This window comes from Alosa sapidissima, chromosome 8, assembly GCF_018492685.1.
Source record: "Alosa sapidissima isolate fAloSap1 chromosome 8, fAloSap1.pri, whole genome shotgun sequence".
NCBI classification, from domain to species: Eukaryota; Metazoa; Chordata; class Actinopteri; order Clupeiformes; family Clupeidae; genus Alosa; species Alosa sapidissima.
The window spans coordinates 10,358,652-10,380,240 of record NC_055964.1 but is presented as its reverse complement, the minus strand read 5'-3'; the positions used below and the strand labels follow the sequence as shown (position 1 = coordinate 10,380,240).

The 21,589-nt window shown below is 43.8% G+C and overlaps 1 protein-coding gene across 5 annotated transcripts in view; it reads left to right on the top strand.

Annotated features, from left to right (window-relative positions):
- pde4d (phosphodiesterase 4D, cAMP-specific) overlaps positions 1-21,589 on the top strand; it is a 148,956-nt gene that overhangs the window by 67,833 nt on the left and 59,534 nt on the right. The window contains exon 1 of one of the 5 annotated variants that reach the window (XM_042101003.1): positions 4,962-6,009. The exons of 3 other annotated variants lie outside the window; for them this stretch is intronic. In XM_042101003.1, coding sequence (XP_041956937.1) covers positions 5,750-6,009 — 260 coding nt within the window. In that variant the 5' untranslated portion in view covers positions 4,962-5,749. Of the gene's footprint in view, positions 1-4,961; positions 6,010-21,589 lie in introns of those variants that run through there. One more of the 5 variants, XM_042101008.1, reaches the window with a different exon arrangement.

Genomic DNA, 21,589 nt, shown 5'->3' with positions numbered 1-21,589 from the left:
GTGTGCCTATGTGATATTAGCCTGAAGCTGTCATCTGTAACCAGATGGTGTTTTGAGCTACTCTGGGAATCCAGAGTTCTCGCGGAAGCATTTGCTCAGCAAGAGAGTTTGGCAATGAGTAATGATGCACGTATCTTTTGCCCCTTGCATCGCGGTGAACCAATCACATCTGTGTATCTGATATAGGCGGGCCAGAGGCGGGCTAAACAGATGACAGTCGTAGTGTTATCCAATTGCGTCAAAGTCCGGAATCAGTCATTTAACATTGGTCGTATAGTGTTATCCAATTGCGTACAGTGATATTTTCAAATGCATGCTTGGTGCCGCTCCTCGGGTTGGGCCATTATTCGTGGCCAGACCCTTAATCTTTCAGATTTGGGTCTGGAATCTCCAGGCTAGTTTTGAGCTACATACCTCTGCTAACAGGCAACCCAAAGTTGTATTAAAATATTGCTAGAACTGTAGCTTTCATACTCCAGTTCATTCCTGTATACATTCCTGTTACAATGCAACATGCATTTGACCATTACAACTTCTTCCAATTACCCAAGATTCTGTACAGCAACTCTGTGAACTTAGATTAAGCAAATAAACCACATGTTTGGCATTAATCATAAATATTGTATATTTGTTGCTGCAGCAGGTGAGCTGCAGCAGGTGATCAAACATGCATATTGTTATTTGATTGATCAAACATATTGTTATCTGTTTGGTCAAACATACATATTGCTATCTGATTAGGTCGAGATTTCATTGCTCTCCCATAATCTGTTCCTGTGATTTTCTCCTCCTCACAGGTTCCCGGGTTGTCCTAAAACTCTGTGCAGATTGATGTGCATGCATAACATAGCCCATTGCTCACATTTTCTCGTCTTTGTGCTGTCGGAAACTCTGGCAAATTGTTTCTCAATAAATTTGACAATGCTGAGATGTTCTGCAGGTTCCATTCAAACACAGCGTGGTAGACATGGTTGTGTTGTGGCTAGTGGCCGTGACTCTGCCTGCCTCATCTGTCAGCATTGCTCATGCTCATCTGGATCATGCGGACAGTGTTAAATCGCATTTTAAATTGGGCGGCAGTGAGCCATGGAGATAAAGGTTTATTTTGTCAGCCCAATCAATCTCGTGCTAATATTCTCCCCTGCTCTGCTCAGGAGAAGGGGAATATTTAATTCCAAAGTGCAGTGGTTGGTTGTTTGTGTGTGTGTGTGTGTATGTGTGTGTGTGTGTGGTGTGTGTGTGTGTGTGTGCGTGTGCATGTGTGTTTATTTGTGTGTGAGATTTGTGTGCTTATTTTTGTGTGGGTGTATGCATACTATTATAATGCAGAAAGCTCTGAGATGACATTCTGTGGACTTGTATGTGTCGTGATTATGTTTTGAAAAAAAAAGAATTTCAAACTGAGCATGTGCGTGTGTATACTTGTGCATTTGTCAGTGCTATCTTCTAGTGTCCAGGCTCTAACTGTGTCTGTGTGTGTCTGTGTGTGTCTGTGTGTGTCTGTGTGTGTGTGTGTGTGTGTGTGTGTGTGTGTGTGTGTGTGTGTTTGTTACTGTGTGACTGTCTGTGTGTGTGTTTGTGCATGTATGTGTAAATATGAACATAGAGCTACATGTGCAGGTGTGTGTTGTGGTGTGTGTGTGTGTGTGTGTGTGTGTTTGCAGCCCAGCTCTTAGAAGGAAAATGAATTCTGCAGATTTGTCTGTTTTCATTCTTCTTGTTTCAATGCCTCTGAGTCGTTTTATTTCCTTACCACAAATGCACTTGTCTCCCTCCATCCATGTTGCCAATGGTTACAAGGTTTGAAACGCACAGCGACGTCATGGAGGGAGTGTGGTGGGGTGGAGGGATGGAGAGTTGGCAGGGGGTTGAGGTGTGTGTGTGGGGGGGGGGGGGGGGGGGGGGGGCTGTGCTGCAGACTGCAAACACACACAATGGTGTTCATTTGCAAGCGGCAGTGGAGAGTGAATGCAGCATCTGCTTGCCTCCTCTCCCTTCAGATTTGAGGGATGAAAAGGGAAAAAATAATGTGTTTTAAATTAAATCGCCAAAAGAAATGGCTTCACAAATGGCCAGTCAAAAGGTAAATGTTAGTGTTACTGCACACAAAATTGCTCCCTTCTTTTATCCCTTTTATGAATTGAGCTCAAATTCCTGCTGACTTTGGGGACATTTTCTTTTTTCCCCTCTCCTCTCCTCTTTCCAGCCAGCAGAGACGCCTGAGCTGCTCTCCCTACTCCACTACCTCCCTATAGCCTCTCCTGCTCCTGCTCCTGCTGCTGCTGCTGCAGTGTCAGTCGGTGCTTTACTATCAAGTCACAAAACCTGCATCTATTTCTGTCCCCCATGACTGACACCTCAGGGCCAGTAGCGCCACACCACACACACACACACACACACACACACACACACACACACACACACACCATCTCCATCCCCATCATACTCCTACTGGTGCTCTTTTGCCCTTGAACTAATGAGCCGAGTGCCACAGTCCGCCTCTGGAGGAGGCCTTGGAAAGGTCGGTCACCAGACCGCTGCTCACACACACTCGCAGGCTCATTTACCTGGAAGTCACATCTCCGTTGGCCACAAAAAAAAAAAAAAAGAAACGTGGTCACGCCATCCAGGTGATTAATATTCCCCTTGCGGGTGCTGTTTCCAAATTCTCTTATGCAGAGTAGACTGAAAATGATAGTGTTGATGACGGGGAAAATGATTTAATGCTGGGATATCTTTTTCATCTGCTGGCCTGCCACAACTCAGTGCAATGTCAGCCTGACAGTCACTTGTGTGTGTGTGTGTGCGTGTGTGTGTGTGTTTGGGGGGGGGGGTTCTGGAAGTCCAGTCACCCAGACTCTTTCAGGCTGGCAGCATTCGGCTTCCACCCCCCCCCCCTGCTTTCCACATCTTTCTCTCTCCTTCTTTTCTCTCTTGCTATCTGAAGAGATACTGTACGTATAAGAGTGCTCTAGAATCTGCTTTGCTACCACCAAAGATTGTTGATCACTCCGCTTTAACCCTCTCTGCTATCACTGCTTAATATCAACCAAAATCTTAAGTTCAATTGGGGATCCATGATGAACAATAGGATCAATGCCTTGCTTGATATTGAGATGGAGAATGGAAAATGGGGGAAAGAGAGAGAGGGAGAAAGAGAGGGGGGGGGGGGGGCTGATGCCCTTCAAAGTCATTTCAACATTTTAATCCCTCCATCACCACAAAGCAGACTCAGTATTTATTTATTTATTTTTAAATTCACAGATCATTTTGATAACCACTAACCACTTTTTCAGGTTAATCTCAAAGCCAACCTGTAATCAGTCAACACTGAGTGCTCTTCTGTTGATCATCTAAATATCATCACAGTCATGGCTGTTTAAATCCTGTTTAGATCTGCCTACAGTGTGCAATGGCTTACTCTGCAGGGGGCTTACATGGATGGCATGGATTCAATCTATATTCAGTGACATATTGTGGATAATATGATACAGACTCCTATGCTAGACTGTTTTTCTTTCCCTTGCTACCGTGGGCGGTCACTCTTTAAATATTCTGTACACATTAACACTAGCACACACATGCACACCCTCTCCCTCGCTTTTATTCTCTCTTTCCCTCACATGCGTGTGTGCACTCAAACACACACACACACACACACACACACACACACACACACACACAGTAAAAACAGGTAATTGGCTGGCTTGTGTCACATCTTCCATATGGCTCTACTAATGAATGAGCGCTGATGTAGATCATGGCAAACATAACAACGCCCATTCTCTGGGTCGGTACTGAACAGGAAACGACTGACGGTCAGCAAACTCAAATGAGAGAGAGAGAGAGAGAGAAAGAGAGAGATGGAGATGTAAACAGAGTTAATTCTGTTGTGTTGTGTTTAGTGGGCTTTGTTGGTTTCCGTCTGTCTCACATAAGTACCCTGAGAGTCCTGTGTGAATGCAAATGAGTGGTAGGCTGGAAAATCAATAAGATAGGTGAGGTGAGGTCGTTGTCAAACTCATAATGAATCAGAAGGTAAACACACTAACTGCTCAGTAAACAAACACCCCTGCCCACATAAACCTGCCACCCCACGTTGTGCTGTCAATAAAATGAACAAAGCTGCAGACAACCGGACATTTGTTTTGATGTTTAAAAGGAGTTGAATTTGAATTTGATCACATTGTGGGGGGTCAGACTTTTTGCAAAGAAAAATTACAATTTCATGAGCACTTAAGGGAGGTGCATGAATATATGGGGTGAAAAAATAATCTAAACAGAGAAAGATCAATAAAACAGTTTTCTTTCTCTTTTGATCTATTTCCATTGCATCCTGTGCACCAGAGACACAAAGATGGATGTGGAAGGGTGGAGAGGAGTGGAGAGATACTGCATGAAGGAAGGCAGGGAGAGGAAAGCTGTCTAATCGCGGGGAAAGGAGATAAGGCAAACACGACGCAAAATGATGTGTGGCTCTGACGAAAGTATCACCCTTCTCTGATGTGCAGGCTCTTTAGAGCACTCTAGCTGGCATTCTGAATATACTGCTGTCTCAAGTGCCATAAGACCAGGGCTACGCTCCAGTCAATTACCATTATATTCTGCTTTTAGTGGGTTAAGAGTCACTCATCCAGTGTACTTTAACTTATGTCTATTAGAACAGCTGGTAAGTCATCCAGGAATAAGCCTCCCTTATCTCTGCATGAAACGTTCTCTCTCTACCCCCTCAACCCCCCACCTCCCCAACCCACTCCACCCCATCTCTCAACCCCCCCCCCCCCCCTCTTCTCCCTCCCTTTCTAGCCCTTTTCTCTCCTCTCTTAGGCACACACACACACATACACACTCACTCTCTCATTTATACGCACGTTGTTTCCACCCTCCCCGCAGTGAAGCAGTCGCAGGATTTCCAAGGAAAAAGGAGCGAAAAGGAGAGGAGTGTTGAGGAGAGGAGTGGTGACGCGGACTCGCTGCGCTGCGCTGCTCTTCTGTGTTGTGCGGCGTGTGTGAGTGTCACAGTGTGTGTGCTGTGAGCCTTTGCACAGGGGTCTCTCACAGCTCTCGTCCGAGAGTGGCAGCACCTCAGCTCAGCTATACTCAACTCACGGTCAGCACTTGTGTGTGCATGTGTGTATGTGTTTGTGTTTGTGTTTGTGTGAGTGTGCATGTGAACACATACGCATCTGGAGTATATGAGTGTGTGTATGTGTGTGTGTGTGTGTTTGCGTGCGTAGAACCGTGACTACAGACAGGCTCCGTGCTGGGCTGTCAGGAGCTGCGTGAGAACCTCCCTCCTCTTTCTCTCTCTCTTTCTCTTTCTCCCTCCTCTCGATCGCTTCTCACCTTCTCCGCTCACACACACTCATATTCAGTCACTCACAAACACCACAGTGCAGCTCAGTTTGTGAGTTTGCATCTGCTTCTGTCCCCATTTTTTGGGGACTCTTTTTCCTGAGACATTCCCTTGGTGCATTTTTTTCTTTTGTTTTGTTTTGTTTTATATTCATCGTTTGATGGTGGCAGTTCGGAGAGCTTCCAGCAGAGATTGAGAGCGCGTAAAGGGGATTGATACCTGAAGTTTGCTACTGTTTCTTTGTCCCCTGGGGATTTTCTGAATTTCTAAAACACTGTTGAGCTTCACCCGAGGAAACGGAGAAGATTGCAACGGAGGGAGCGTGAAACGAGTGAACAGCAAAAAAGGAAAAGAAAGGAGGGACGGAAATAAGGAAGGAAGGAAGGAAGCGGGATGGCCCAGCAAACAGCGGCCGTGGGCCACCAGGACACGCTGGCCGTGCCGCCCATGCCCAAGCATGCGGGGCTGAACGAGGACCTCGTGAAGATCCTGCGTGAGAACCTGCTGCAGCAGGAGCGGCCCCGGGGCCACCGGCGCTCGCCCTCCTCCATCTCGCCGCGCCTCTCACCGCGCAACTCGCCCCGGCTGCTGCGACGTATGATGCTCAACAACAACACCCACAAGCAGAGGCGCTTCACCGTGGCGCACACATGGTAGGACCCTCGCCCACCCCACCGCCATCACCATCCAACTAACACACCCTCACCCCTGACTCCCTCTGCCCTCTCAGCCGAAAACAGGGGATGCAAATGCACCACTTGCTTCAGTGTGCTGTCAAAAGTGTTGTAGATTGTGAGTGTTTAGTGTAGTGGAGGACACAGTATAGTGTATACAGTGCAGAGAGAGTGTATGATTATTGTCGGAGGAGAGTGTTTTAGATTTGGGGTGTGGTACTCAGTTCAAGGTGTTTGGGTGTGTGATGAAATGCTGGAGCTGGTTTGTTGCCCGACATACTCTGCTGGTCTGCTTTGGCTTCGTCATTTTTACCGACACTGTGCCCTCTCTTACCCTTTGTCAGTGGTGTTTACAGAAGTTCCGCCGGTTTCAGCATGTTAATTCACGGGTTTGCTAATCACATGAGCACACACACACGCCAGGCAGTGTTGCCTCATCACCTTACTTTGATCTTTCCTCACGCTGCAATGCACACCTTTTAAACCTTCCTGTGTAGAGAAGAAATATATGATGAAACGATTTTCATGGCATCTCAAATTCCTTATGGTCCTCAGACTGACTGCCAGATTCGTGCGTTGGCTAAGTATAAGTATCAGTGGAGAGTGCTGCTGCGACTCCTCCGGCACCCTTTGCCATTCCACCCCATCGAGACCCCCCCCCACCCTCCATACCCCCGGGATGCCCCTCCACCACCTACAGTAGACTAAGCTTTGTACAGACCTGGTGCAGAGGGAATTGACTGCCTTGTGGTAATCGGCTGTTCTCTCTTTCCTCTGTTTACTCCTCTCCGACCCTCCCATCCTCCTTCCCTTCCTCCTCCTCTTCCTCCTCCTCCCATGGCGAAGCTTTTACTAATTATGTTTCATAACGTCGATGAGATTATTGTTATTGATAAGTCTATTGGATTTTTGGTTAGCATTTCTTTTTTTTTTTTTTGCCACTATTACCTGAATGGTTGTTTAGCTTGATTGGGGCTTAGCAAGCACATTTTAGTCTCATTATCCGTCCCCCCCTCCTGTGCTGATTGCTGCTCAGTGACATAGAAGCACTCACTTTAGCTCATCAACTCAGTAAACAACTCAGTCTCTTGCCTTTCTCCCCCTTCTACTGTATTTCTGGAGATTGATTTAGCCACGGATAAATGTGTGGGGTTGTTTAGTCACTTTTAGCACCTCCACTCTATTTTTCATCAGTTTAATAATTATCAGCATTATCTTGATCATCATCATCATCATCATCAGCAGCAGCAGCAACAACAACAACAGCATCATCAATTAGATTATAACAAGACTCAGGATCTTGTCCATTCTCCACACAGGATGCATGATCCATCATGTTAATGATTTTTGATTGGAAATGGAAAATCACCATCACATTGGAGCCTGTCACTGAGTAATAACATTGGTTGAAATAATTGTGGGGTAAGCTAGGCAAATATGACATTTGGCTTGAGTTTAAGATATGGGTAAGGCTATTTGTACCCCTGGTACAATTAGCAGTGTATGCTATTCGTACCCTGGTGCAATTAGAAGTGAATTCTATTTGTACCCCGGTGCACACAGCAATGTGTCCTATTAGTACCCCGTCTGGTACAAATATCAATGTATGCTATTCGTACCCCGGTGCACACAGCAATGTGTTCTATTAATACCCTGTCTGGTACAAATATCAGTGTATGCTATTTGCACCCCTGTGCATTTATTCTGGCATATTGATCACACAATGTAATATTAATAAAAAAAAACAAGAGAACCGATTTCTTGTTCAAATTGCGTGCCTTCTCTCCAGAGACGTTGGTACACATGCACACTCACTCTGCCAAAATGCATCACTCGATGCATGAATCGAACCCCGGTCTCCCACATGCTAACCCATGTCTGTGACCACTGCACTTCTTTTTCCACAAGTAGATTGCATTTGCAGGTAAACTTATAGTTTATAGGCCTGAACGTCATATTCACAAAAACTGACATTTGTATGTATTCACTGAACCAAGATTATGAAAATAAAACACAACTTTTCAATCTAAAACTTAATCTGAACAGATATTAGTGCCGAAACATTTCAGAATTCTTCACTTTCTGCTGACAAAAAAATGAATGTCCGCCATGTTTTTTGTGTACGTGATTAACGTCTTTTTGTTGTTATGTCACAGGGTGTGAATGGCCAAGGCTATTCGTACCAGGAGTATAAATAGACACTCCGTTAAGATATAGATGATTCTCACAAAGCTTAAAATGAACAATCGACATTTCAAGAAGAAGGTCTGCAAGGAATGAGAGAGGGCCGTAATATGTGGTTGTCTTGTATATTCTAAAGGATGTTTTATAGCTTCTGAATTAATCATAGCGAATACAATTTCTAAATATGCCAGAGGATTTGAAATCTGTAGCATATTGGACTGTCACTTCAGAGCCTCAGTGTGGAATGTAGTTTATCAGTGGAGGAAGAAACAGTTTATTCCTGGATGACAAGGACAGAAACCAAGTTTCCGGAGTTAAGGGTCAAGCTCCCATTCCCATTGTCTGTTTCCACTTTGACACTGACTGTGCATTAGGTCATTCACCCAGTATTATCACCAGTGATGTGAGTTAGGTAGATTACATTGAATCCTCTAAGCATAATATTATTAATATAATGCATGATATGCTTATTAATAGTCTGGTACATAGCCTATGTGGTTTTTATACTGTACGTTTCTCACACAGCTCTATGAAACAATTACACACATCGGGCCCAGTGTCTGTGCCATCACAGTTTCGAATGTGTGATTGCCACCTGGCAGCTACCACAAAAGCCATTGTCTGATGGACAAAAGCAAGGCGATTGTCCCTCCAGGCTGACATTAAATCATTCTGTCATAATTTCCATACACACTCAAGCACACATTACACTGAAACCCACAAGAAATATTCCGAAGCTCATTACACATTTAGGTAAATAGCGAGCAAGTGGTTTCTGTGTTTTTTGCAGCCTCGGTATCTTCGTCTGACGGGTAAATATGGCCTGACCTGAGGGGGTCTTTAAATTTCACCGGGGGGGGACGACTGAAAACACTGCAGACTTGATCTGAGGCACTAATCCAGAAACAGAGGGCAGTAGATTGTCTCGAATCTGCCGAATGCGTCGGTGTTGCTGATCGCTGAGCCAGTCAGTTTCTTCAGTAATTTGTGTCTTGAGGCAATGGTGGGGGAGGGATATCACCTCTCGGGTTATACTTTTTTTCCCAGCGCCCAGTGCATCGATCCCTGCCTCCTGATCTCTGTTTTATTGTGCACACAGAGGGTAGAGGCCAGCTCGAGATGGGAGAGAGCCGCCCGCCTCTGTATTTGGCAGTGAGATGTTGTGCGGGTGGGGATGGGGGGGGGCGGGGTGCTGAGTGATTGCATTTAGGCTGGGCCAGAAAATTTGAAAAAAGTGCTGGGGGTGCAGGCGGAAAAGAGAGAGCAAGAAAGAAGCAAAGAGAGAGATACAGAGAGAAAATGTGAGAAGCAAAAGGAACAACAGAAAGAGAGAAAAGCAGGCATGTGGGTGTAAGCCTGCAGCAAAGGTGCTCCCATTAAAGTAGGCAAAGTCCTGCTGTTGGAGCCCCAACCTCCACATAGCAGAGTCAGAAAAACAGCCCAACAGCAGAGATCAGGCCGACTGTATTAATTACCCCTCCACACAGCAGCACTTTCCCTCTCCAGACGGAGGGGAGACTGCGTAGGTGGATTTGGTGTGCTAACAGGAAGCAATAACCTTGATCAAAGTGACTCTTGGTTTTTTTGTTTTTTCCTCGCTGCTTGTGCAGTATAGAGTATTGTAGCTACTCTAATTGATGTGGGCAATGCACATGACACCCCACCACCACCTCACCACCACAAGCACCCACCCCCCCCCCCCCCCCCCCCCACACACACACACACACACACACATACACACACACACACACACACACACACACACACACACACGCTTCATTGGAAGGAGACAGGGTGAGGCTAATGAAAACCAGACGTGACCGGTGATGAGACTAACGCCTGTCACCAATTTAGGACGCTTGTGTTTGCTCATAGTGTCTGTCATAATGAGTTAAGTAAAGAGCAGCATCTTGTTTTGCAGATCTTTCACACCTGACGTTGAATGTTGGAATGCACGATTATTAAGAGCCAGCTAATAAATCGCTCAGAAGTCACAACACCCACATCAAATGCTATAATATAATAAGAACGCATTAATAATGCATTTTGCGCAACAGCTCACCAGGCAGGTTCATAATAGTGCTCAAGTGTTACAGAACATTTCATCAGTTTCACCCGCACAAGTTCCCTGCTTAGCTGATGGGATTTGCTGGAAATATTGAGCACGCTAATCGACCCACATCTGCGCCATGTGTATAAAGAGTAATTATGCAAATGACTCGGAGCCGCGCTGCGAAATCACCCAGGTGATGCGATATATACCCTGTTTGCGAGCGTGCTTCGTAACAAGATAATTAAGCAGAACAAAGTGGAAGAAGCAGATTCTGCTGCATTTGAAGGCATTCACAAAGTTGGCAGTGTCAAATATGCTGAGTCATGGATGTCATTGCACAACAGAAGCTGGAAGAAAAACAGTGATTAAAAGCAGGTAGTTTTTTTGCAACAAGCTGATCTGAAGGTAAACAAGACCTGATAAATGCTGGTGCATTTGAAGAACACACTGTTTTCAAAGCCAGTTCATTGGCAGCCTTTACATAATTCATAGACCTATCGGATCCCGATTTCAATTCCTTGCCGTATGTTGGGTTGGTTCTAGAGGGGAAGCCGAGCAAGATGAAAAAGATTTTAATGACTTTTGGCAGAGAAAGGAATCGGACAGAGCAAGCCCAGATGCTGAATGGCTCTTTTCAAAGGTCTTTTGATGAGTGATTAAGCAGGAACCAAATGAGGAGAGATGTGCTGCAGCAGCAGCACCAGCTCTTTGTTCCCACACCTCCGTCGGGGGGCTGGGGGCCATTGAAAAGCCCCAGCTTTGATTAGAGAGCCAGGCGCACCTTGCAGTCATTGTAGCACGCGACACCCTCTGGGTGGCTGTATGTTGTGTCGAGTGAATGATTCATACCCCCGAGACCGTCAGATCGAGGATGAGGGAACAGAAAAAAGGGTGGCGGAGGGAGGCTTACGGTGGGTAATTCAGAGGGAAATGGGGGTTTAACTGCCATCGCCACTCTTAAATAGACAGCCATCTCATTCTGCCGCCAGAGGATCCATGCAGAGGAGCCACAGGTGCTTTCATAACAGTCGCAGACCTTTGGCACATTTATTGTGTGCTGCTGTCGAAGACATTGGGGCCCCTGTCAGTTCTGAGTGCATGCAACTATGGAGAATTTCCCCTCTCTGTGAAAATACCTGTCTGTAGTCTCTCTTCCAAGAGCCAAATCAACAGGAAATAATATGAACAGGTGTCAGAGGATTTTAGATTTCACCTATCACTAGGTTTTGCTAATCTGATCAGTGCAAGGCATGAACCTGGCATGGAACCACATTCTCTCCCTGTTAGGAAAAGTGGTGTCAAAGCTTTGTGGTGGATTATGAGCAAGGGAGAGATTCAGAGAGAAAGAGATATAGAGAGACATTATTTGGGACTTTTTTATGGGCAATATAAAACCTCGCACAAGCGAGGCCAAGAGCTCTGAGCTGACTGCTATCATAGTAAAAGTGCAGCGATATTATTGTCCTCCTGTGAGAGAGTGATAAATAGACTGAGTAGACAAGGGATGCTTGGGGTGTTGTTAGCGTAGCATTAGCATCACCCAGGTTGCCTCTCGTTTATTTTAATGTGACCCATAAGATCTCTGCCTGCTGCTGCTGCTGCTGACCCAGCTGATGGATCTGGACCAAATGTGGTCCGAATCAATGCTGGATCTGGGTCCGAACCGCTCAGAGGACCTCTGCTCTCCAGAATACTCCTTGGTGTGGAAGGCTAAAGTGCATTTGGCGCCTTAACGACACCCAGTCTAAATAATTGGCCCCAGCTTTCACTCCCCTGTCTTAAGTCATTTATCCGAGGTTGTAAATCTGCACTGGTTTTCCCAGGCAGGGCTGAGGCAGCCTAATGGCTTGCTCATATTGATTTCTCTGTTGTTAGGCCTCAGCACTCCTACACTGTTTAGGTTAAAGAAGTGTGCAGCGACAGCTGAGGGTGTATTCCTCAGAGAATATGAAAAGAATAGCAAGTCTTGCATTTTGGCTCATATTGAATAATCAATGTCATATATGTGTTTGGGTATGTTTTGGCCTTAAAAAACACAAACAACTAAATAAAAAAAACACATACAAACGTAAAAGAAGTGCAAAGTTTACAGGTATTTTACACATATATACTTTTATTACACGGCTCTTCACAAGACAAGTAGAATGCTCCATTGGCTTGAATGGGATCTCCCAAAGTTCTACGGTAAAATATATTCATGTAATTACCGCTTTCAATGGCAACAGGTTTTGTGCTTCTGATACGTCTTTCATATCACTACGCAAGGACTGGAACTTCATTCAGAAGTGAAAGCAGACGGTTGATCAGCTGTGTTCTGAAGAATGTTTGATTCAAATTCCTCCGCTGCGCGTCGGGGTCCGGTTCGCCCTGTCGGGACTTATTTTCCCAGTAATGACCGGCATTCTATACATTATCCCTTACTTAAACATATACATTCATGATATCACATTCATACTGTATGTGTGTGTGTGTGAGAGAGCATACACAAACATATGCAGAAGCAACCCTCCCCCTAATTCCCCCAACACACACACACAGAGATCCAATTTTGTCACACACTTAAATCCAAATGAAAATGGACAACTTGCAGAGAGCCTCCAACCTCCTAATAAAGCAGACGCAGTAGGCACAGTTGATGGCCACTGGGCTTGGGAGCACTGAGCTCTCAGGCGCGTCATTGCTACATGCCAGACGGCCTTGTGTGCCTGGCACAGGCCTCAGATCAGATCGCTGAGATGCTGATGAGACGTGAAGCTGGCGGCAGCGCTGCAGACCGAGTCAAAGATTAGCCACAGCCCACCGACTGGGACCCCAGCCGTGCCATTGATGAAACTGCCTTGCAGACCTTGCGGGCGTACATGTAAAATGGTTACATAAAATATTATTTCACTATTTATTTATTTATTTTACAATAAAAGAGACGTTAAAATAACTGACACAATCACACGTAACCAAGGCCATCTTATCAAAATACATCTGAAAGCACCCTGCCGGAAATGGGCTCAGCTCTTTTCCTCCTACTCCATTCTTGCATGCTTGTATCGATAGCCATGGGCAGATAGGAAATTATGACATTTAGAAAAGAGGCTTTCGCCAGTGCAGACCCTCTACCCCTTCAAAATATACATTTGCCTACATTTATGTGGATATGGTAATGTAGTTATTATGACCGCCGCGCAGCGAAGCGGCGGTCATATAGGTTTAGTCAGATTTTTTTTTTTTTTTTTTTTTTTTTCGCATGTCCAAATTTCCGTCAAGGATTCCCGGGACACTGAAAGACCGGGGTAGACGAAACTTGGTGGGCATGTAACCCCATATGGATAGCATGGAACCATCGTTTTTCGTTTTGATCTGTAGCCCCCCCGCTGGACTGCCCCCCCCCCCCACCCCCTGAAAGGAGGGTAGGGCAGACACAGTTTTCTGTGAATATCTTGAGAACCGTAAGGTTTAGGAGGACCATTTTTTTTTTCTTTGTTGATCTCAAGGGGCCATGTCAACCCATTCCATAACCACTCATTTCATGTATAGCGCCACCTAGTTAAACACAAAAAAGTAAAAATGAGGTGTTGTAATCGCAGGTATCTGTGACCTAACATAGTCAAAACTGCACGAAATTGGAAGTGTAGGATCATTATGACACCCTCTGAATGCACACCAAGTTTCGTCGAATTCCGTTCATGGGGGACCACACAATAAATTAATTTATGTTACTATACACCAACTGGCCTGTAGGTGGCCGGAGACAGTTTTCTGTGAATATCTCGAGAACCGTAGGGCCTAGGAGGTCCACCTTTTTTTTGTATGTTGGTCTTAAGGGGGCATGTCAACCCATCCCATTACCACTTATTTCATGTATAGCGCCACCTAGTTAAAAATTAAAAAGCAAAAAATTAGGTGTTTTCACCACAATATCTCTGGCTGACATGGTCAAAACTGCACGAAATTGAAAGTGTAGGATCATTATGACACCCTCCGAATGCATGCCAAGTTTTGTGAACTTTCGTTCATGGGGGGGCCTTACAATAAAATAATTTATGTGTACATTTAGTGACCGTACACCAACAGGGATTCCCGGGACACTGAAAGACCGGGGTACACGAAACTTGGTGGGCATGTAACCCCACATGGATAGCATGGAACCATCGGTTTTTGTTTTGATCTGTAGCCCCCCCGCTGTACTGGACCCCCGAAAGGAGGGTAGGGCAGACACAGTTTTCTGTGAATATCTTGAGAACCGTAGGGCCTAGGATGACCAATTTTTTCCGTATGTTTGCCTCCAGGGGTCATGTTAACCCATTCCATGTGCACACATGTGCATAAACAGATACACACGCACACACATACATTTACAGTAATCATACGTATGACACATACTCACACAGTAGACATATGTACGCATGCATGCACATGCACAAACACACATACGCAGGCAAACACACAAGCACGCACATACACACACACACACACCACACACATAAACATACACTTGTACACGCACACATGCACACAATTCAAGAATTTTTCCCGTCATCTACTTCCTGAACCCGGGACACCGAACCACCGGGGTACATGAAATTTGGTGGGTATGTAGCCCCACTAGACTTTTACGGAAAAATTTTGTTTCATCCCCGGGACGCACCCACATACTATCGGTATTAGAACGGCCGATACATAATTACAAATTCAGTAGGATTAAAAGAAAGCCAAAATAAATATTCATCATCATCATCATGGCTGCATTTTCAGTATTGGCGATAAGTAGTCGTTTGTCCACTAGATGGCGCATCGTTGCAGTGAGACGTAATTTTGTTGGAAGTTAAAAGTGGGTTGGAAAAACAATGGACGCTTCCTACAAGGACTGTAATTTACTGCAGCAAACATCTAATAAGGATAGGACGATGTTCACATGAAGTGTAATTCCCATTTCTTCTTGAAGCCGAAATAAATCTGAGGATGTTTATCGGACATGCTTGGTTTTTACTGCAGGTACGTTAATCTTGTACTATCAATAAGGACCTAGGTAATGTTACCTTTAGCGTTGGTTGAGTGATGGAGGCCAATTTGATTGATTGCATTTGTAGAAAACTATAAATGCGGTTATACCAAGCAAATTGATAGCAGCACTGTTTGTATCTTTCGACTGTCATTTATTGCACATGCTACAAAATCATTCTGTGCAATGGAAGATTTACCAACGTTACACCGGTATGATACAGTTTTGCCTATACATGCGTGAGACTGAGACGCCTGTTTATTTTAAGTGCGTGCAGGGTGTGAGAGGGGAATCGATGTGCTTTGATTACAGCTTGGTAGTTGTAGTCTGTGAAATTAAAAAGCACGTGTGTGTGAAGTATCCAAACAATGACACCTTCATTTCATTATGGCTGCTTTAGCAACACACCTTAAGCTACTGTGTAGTGGGTCCCATTTAGAAGTGGCTACTTCATTCGCGCTTTCCTTGACTCATGGTGCTGCGTGAATGTTATTACAACTTTTCGCCACGATTTAAGTTTAAGTCCGCTTGATACTGTAAGGCGTAAGCCATTGGTTTCCAAAGGAGATTTTATTTGTGTCGCCAGCATAGCCTATTGACAATTTATGTTGTAAATAGGCCTACCTTATAATCCTACCTGTAGCTTAGGGAAGCTAACAGCTTTCTATTAGGATCTAGTTTGTTAGTTACAGTTTTACATAACTCCCTGATGCATTTTTGCATTTAGAATAGCCAAAGCGTGTATATCTCAATCGGAAAATTAAACAATATCGGGTGCCTATGGACTAGGCTGGGTGAACCCAGCCTGATCTGCCCGCCATTTATTTTTTGATTTCTTAAAAGATTGAGCTTGGTCTGATGAAAGCCAGACTAGCCATGGACCTCAGTTACACAATGCAAGGGAACATGAATCAGCCTATATTTGCACGCACAATAACGGACAAAAGCTCTTCAACTTTGGCCCGTTAAAATGTGTATGAACAGTCTAGCGACGCATTTCATCAAGGCCCATTTGGACATGTCAGTTATTTGCACCACTGGTTAGATGTAAAACAGCTTTTCGTTTCAGACTACTGTTACTTAATTTGTGCATTAACAATAATGTTTCAGACTACTGTTACTTAATTTGTGCATTGACAATAAAGTATTACATGAACTAAAGATGACTAAAATCTTATGTAGAAGAAGAAACATTCACAAAAAATCCATCCATCCAAAAATGACCTTTGTTTTTGATAGCTGTTGAAAACGGCATGGAACTGACAGAGATGTTTTTGTTTATAAATACATACAAAATAAATAAATAAATAACATTATGCTGATACCTTTTGCTTTTCCCAAATACAATGTAGCCTACAGGTGTAAGTGACCTTTCATCAATCCAGTTGCAATGGATGAACTGTGATGAACTGCCCTACTTGTGATTGTTTAGAGATTTTAAAGGTTTTATAACAATGCTACATTTTCTTTGGCTATTCTACAATCTATTCACCCTTTCAGCACCAGTAGGCTACTTTCTGTGCAGCCGCACACACACACTCAGGCATGCCAAACAAGCATACACAAACGTTTCAAGAGTGGGGGATGGAGTAAAATATGGAGACAAATTGAAGTGTGATTTATTTTCGCGGAACGGATGTACAGGACTGAGCGGCGGTCATATTTTGTACCGCTATGCGGTACGTCTAGTTTAACATGGTTCAATTCCATATAGCTGTAAAGAGAGAGAGAGAGATAAGAAACAGAGGGGAGGCTAGAAGACAGAGCATAGCAGAGGCTGGATTAAACCGCAGTGGCTGCTCTCTTTAATCATCAGCTCTGCGGTAGGAAGAAAGGTTCACACACACATACACCCCCCCCCCCCTCCCCACACACACACACACACTCACTACTATTTAATAAGAGCCACCCAATTAAGAGACAGTGCCTTAGATGTTCACAGAATATTTATTCCTCTATACTAGATGCCTCAGCTGGATCTGTCTTTGTTGATGTTGTTTAAAAGACCACCTATTTTTTGCCCTGTGTGATTGTGTTTATGTTAGGACTGTGAATGTCGTGTGAATGTATGCCTACATGATGTGGTGGATATGTAGTAGGGCATTAAGATGAGTAAATATGTCAATAGTAAGCCTTTGTGTATGTGTGTGTTTGTGTACTCTGATAGTATATAATTGCCCAGACGAGTTGATCTTCAAATCCCCTGGATCACTTGACTGTTGGATTTTATCAGACTGATTTTCTTGCTGCTGTATTGGATAATGAAGAATTGGGAAAGGGGGATGACTGTCTGTGTGAGTCATAATTGGGCTGTATCGCTTCTCTCCCTTGGGCACAGGGGGAGGTTATATGCCTAGCTAATCATTTGATTAAAATTTTGAAAGTTGGACACCATTTTCTCAGCATACATTAAATATGGTAGTTGATCAGATTCATTTTTTTTTTTACCTCGCTGTTTTTTGTTATGGCAACACCTGCTGGGATTTCTTTTTTATCTCACTGGCATACATCCGATGCCTCTGAGGAGAACATATAAATAAGTGCACCCATTTTTGGGCTGGTGCCAGCACCTTTGCTTCTACAGTTCAGTGAATTACCTTTTTCAACGTGTGATTGTCTTAACAACCCAATCAAACACTGCTGTCTAATCTGTCTAATCATTTCCATTTTTAAAATGGTATGGTTGATGTTCAAATGATCATTTTGATTACCACAAGCCAGACAACGTGTGAAATAATGTCTAACCAATAAGGCAAAGACTCTTGGACCTTCCCGGGCATTAGCGCCCATATTGGCACTTTCCGTCTTACCACTTCATTGCTGCGAATGCCCATTGACCTGGTGCTTGATCCTCCGCACGAGAGCTCAGTTCTGTTTGTGTAGTCTTTCATGCCGCCACTCATGGGGGACAGTGGGGAGAGATCAGCACTAATGCTCACTTGTGGCAGTTTCACACTTGGTGAGATGGTGGCTGCTCAAGCACAGATGGCTTAGCCTCCAGGAGCTCATGATTGATCATCACCAGCACAGTCTCTGCTGTGCCGCTGACATCATTGTCTGAAAAGGAGGGTGCTTACTCCTGTGTTGAAAGACTGTAAACAAGAAGAAGTGGCCAGTCATAAGCACATCGCTTGGTGCAAGGTGCAAGGTTGCAGTGTAACCATTGTAAAAAAAGTAGTCCTCGCACTCTTTCATCACACTGGTTTATTCAAGCAAAATGAACCAACAAAGAAATGAGTTTCAACAGGTTCTGACAAAAGTTGTAAACACACATACCAACTAGGAAGAGGAACAGGATGATGTGAACTGTTAAACAAAGGCTCCCCTGGAGAAAATTATGGCCATGGTGATTTGATCCAGTCCACATTCTAGCAAAGGCAATATAGCTAATTTAAACAGTATTAAAACGTAGTGTGAAGTTCTAATGAGTGTAATGCCCCCAAATCCTTGCCTCTTGAAATCCTGATGAAGACAAATAAATCATGCACTCCTAATACTCCAATGCTGTTCTGAGACTGCTGTATATTACCACAATCTGTGATTCTGTAGAAGGACAGACATGTCTGGCTACTGATACACTTGATGCACCTCCATGTTGCTCCAGCCTCTCTTGAAATGAATTGAAGGACAAGAAGATAATTAAAAAGATAAAAACACAACCCTCCTGCCTTGCCTTGAGGCAGCCACGACTCGAGTTTGGAGAAGAAGGCAGATGGATAAAACTCGTCTCCTTCACCATCCTCGGCTGTATTGACACATACAGTACTCAAAGATCCTGCGCCCCTGGAGGAAGCCTATTTTTAGAAATTCATTTGGCGCTGTTTGCAATGGTCGCGATACGGCACTGCCACTGATGGATATTACCTGGATTAGTTTATTCTAAAGGTTACTGATAACAGAAACTAATCACGCCTTGGCCATTTTTTTAACCTTTGTCTCATGGTGTGACAGACACATTGTTGTAGTCCACTCCCCACTCCAATAGGGTTGGGGGTGGATGTGGGGCAGTCATAATTTCCCAATCTTATTATGGATGTGACTAAAGCACTCCATTTTAACATCTCCCATTCTATCATCATCCAGCCCACTCTGCGTCCATATCGCTCTCTCTCAGATGTACCATTCGCACATCAAGCTCTCGCTTATATATATTGAATGACGAGGGACGGAAATAGAGCCTCACCACTTTTAGATGCAGCAGAAAGAGAAGAGAGTTTTTATGTCCTGAGCTCAGCCCATTTTGAATGTGGCTGACCTTTTAAGATGCGGGTGAACAGAAAACAGTTCTCTCTCTCTCTCTCTCTCTCTCTCTCTCTCTGGCTGTCTTAGTGTCTTGCTCTAGATGGAAACGGAAAATGACAAGTCAAACTCTAGCTCACCATCTAAGTGGAGAAGGAAACACTCCATGATTCATGAAATGTTGCTGTTTCAAAAGAAAACCTAATTCATTATTTTTTTATCAGTTAATCTGCTCTGCACTATTTGTATTGTGTTTATAAAGAGTAGGTTTTATATCCCATTCCATGGTGTGTGTGTGTGTGTTGTGTGTGTGTTGTGTGTGTGTGTGTGTGTATAGGTGGGTAGTTGGGTGTGTTTGGTTGTGTCAGCGCTACTCAGAACTGCATGAGTAGACAGGCATTTAAATGTCACAGAATAGTCTGATAGAAATGAGCCAAACACAGATGGAAATTATGACACCAACGGAGAACAGAATGTATTTGCCCAGCCAGGATGCATATTAAACTCTGCAGTAAGGCAAATTGCTCATCACAGATAATGTGTGTGAGTATGTGTAGTGTTGGTTAAAGATTAGACTGATAGACAATCCTTGAAATGTAATAGTAAATTCAGTGGCATCACCATAAATTTTCATTAAACCATGCACACATGCACCACATGAAAGCATTGGGTAGAAATGCATAAAAATGCGTGAAAAAAATGCCTTTTCGAAAGGGATCCTTAGTTATTGCTTTTTACTTCTATATGCTGTGTGTGTGATTTCTGTATGTGCAGTGTTGGTGTTCGGTGCTAAAACATTGACAAAGTCTTGCGACCCTCTTCTTTCCAACTGGTGAAATAGATTATTTCAAAAATGCAAAAAATGCAGCGAAATAGGCTTTGGAGGTAAATGCAGAAAATGTCTTCTCTCATAGGTAGGCTATGTCAACACCAAAAGCATTAATGTCAGTGGCATCCTTTAACAATCTGATTTATTATTTTCCGAAGGATAACTAGCACTTATCCAATGTATAACATTAATGTGCTCCTGTGGCAAAAAAAGGCTGCATAGTGTTCTGTCACTGTTTAAGTACAGCATCTTCAAGCTCATCATTGCAAGATGCGCAGGTAGAGATTTGAGTTTGTATAAACGGAGCATCCACTTTCGGAGGAACATTATGGAAACTGTGAAGTGTAAGCCTACAGTACATCTAGTGCTACTGAATATCCCCTGACCCCCTGTTTTAGAGCCACTGGTCTAGAGGACTCCTAACTCACTTAGACCTATTCACAAACCATCGTAAAGCAGCTGTTTGTGTCATTCCACATCGCAATGTTTTAAAAATGCACACAGAATCACTTAAAATCCTGAGGGAATAATGGTGCAGCTTGTAAGAGATGCAATAACACCACCTACAGCAACCAAAACTATTCATGGTCAAGATTTAAATAGTTTTATTGTTAATCAAATGAAATTACTTTAATGTCAATGCAAACATGTAATTGGCATACAGATCTGCATTTTAAACATTGCAAACCTGCTGTGTCAATCCATAGTGTATCCAGTTACTATTTTATTTGTAAGCTGTCATATTTATGTATTTATGTATTTATTTATTGATGAACCTTTCGTCATTACTCATGTAAGGCAAACCTGTCATTTATCAGCCAACTCATTAGCCAATCACCAGTCACTGCAAGCAAGCTTGTGCATGAGAAATGACATCAACCATAGCAACGGAGCTCTTATCTTAGGAGTTGTCATATAGTGTCACATGTCACTATAGTTGGTCTTAGCAGCTTTGTCAATGGGTTTTAAGAGAAAACTTAAAACACCTTTAGTGCAATTTAGGAGTACTCTTGGCGGTCAGAAAAAATGCTTTGGGAATGCGGGTCTCTGGAGTGTTGTTGTATGTATATTTATCATGTCTAAGAGGCCTTGCGGAAAGGGAATTATCCTAGGCAGGAAGGAGTGCACAAAAGGGGAGGAGCAACATGGTGGTGTGTGCTTATAAGTGTGCAAATATTGTCAGAGGTGTGTGGTAACATTCATACTCTCCATTTAAATGTGAGTGTTTAGAGTTTTTGTGTCACACTTGACCTTCAATTGT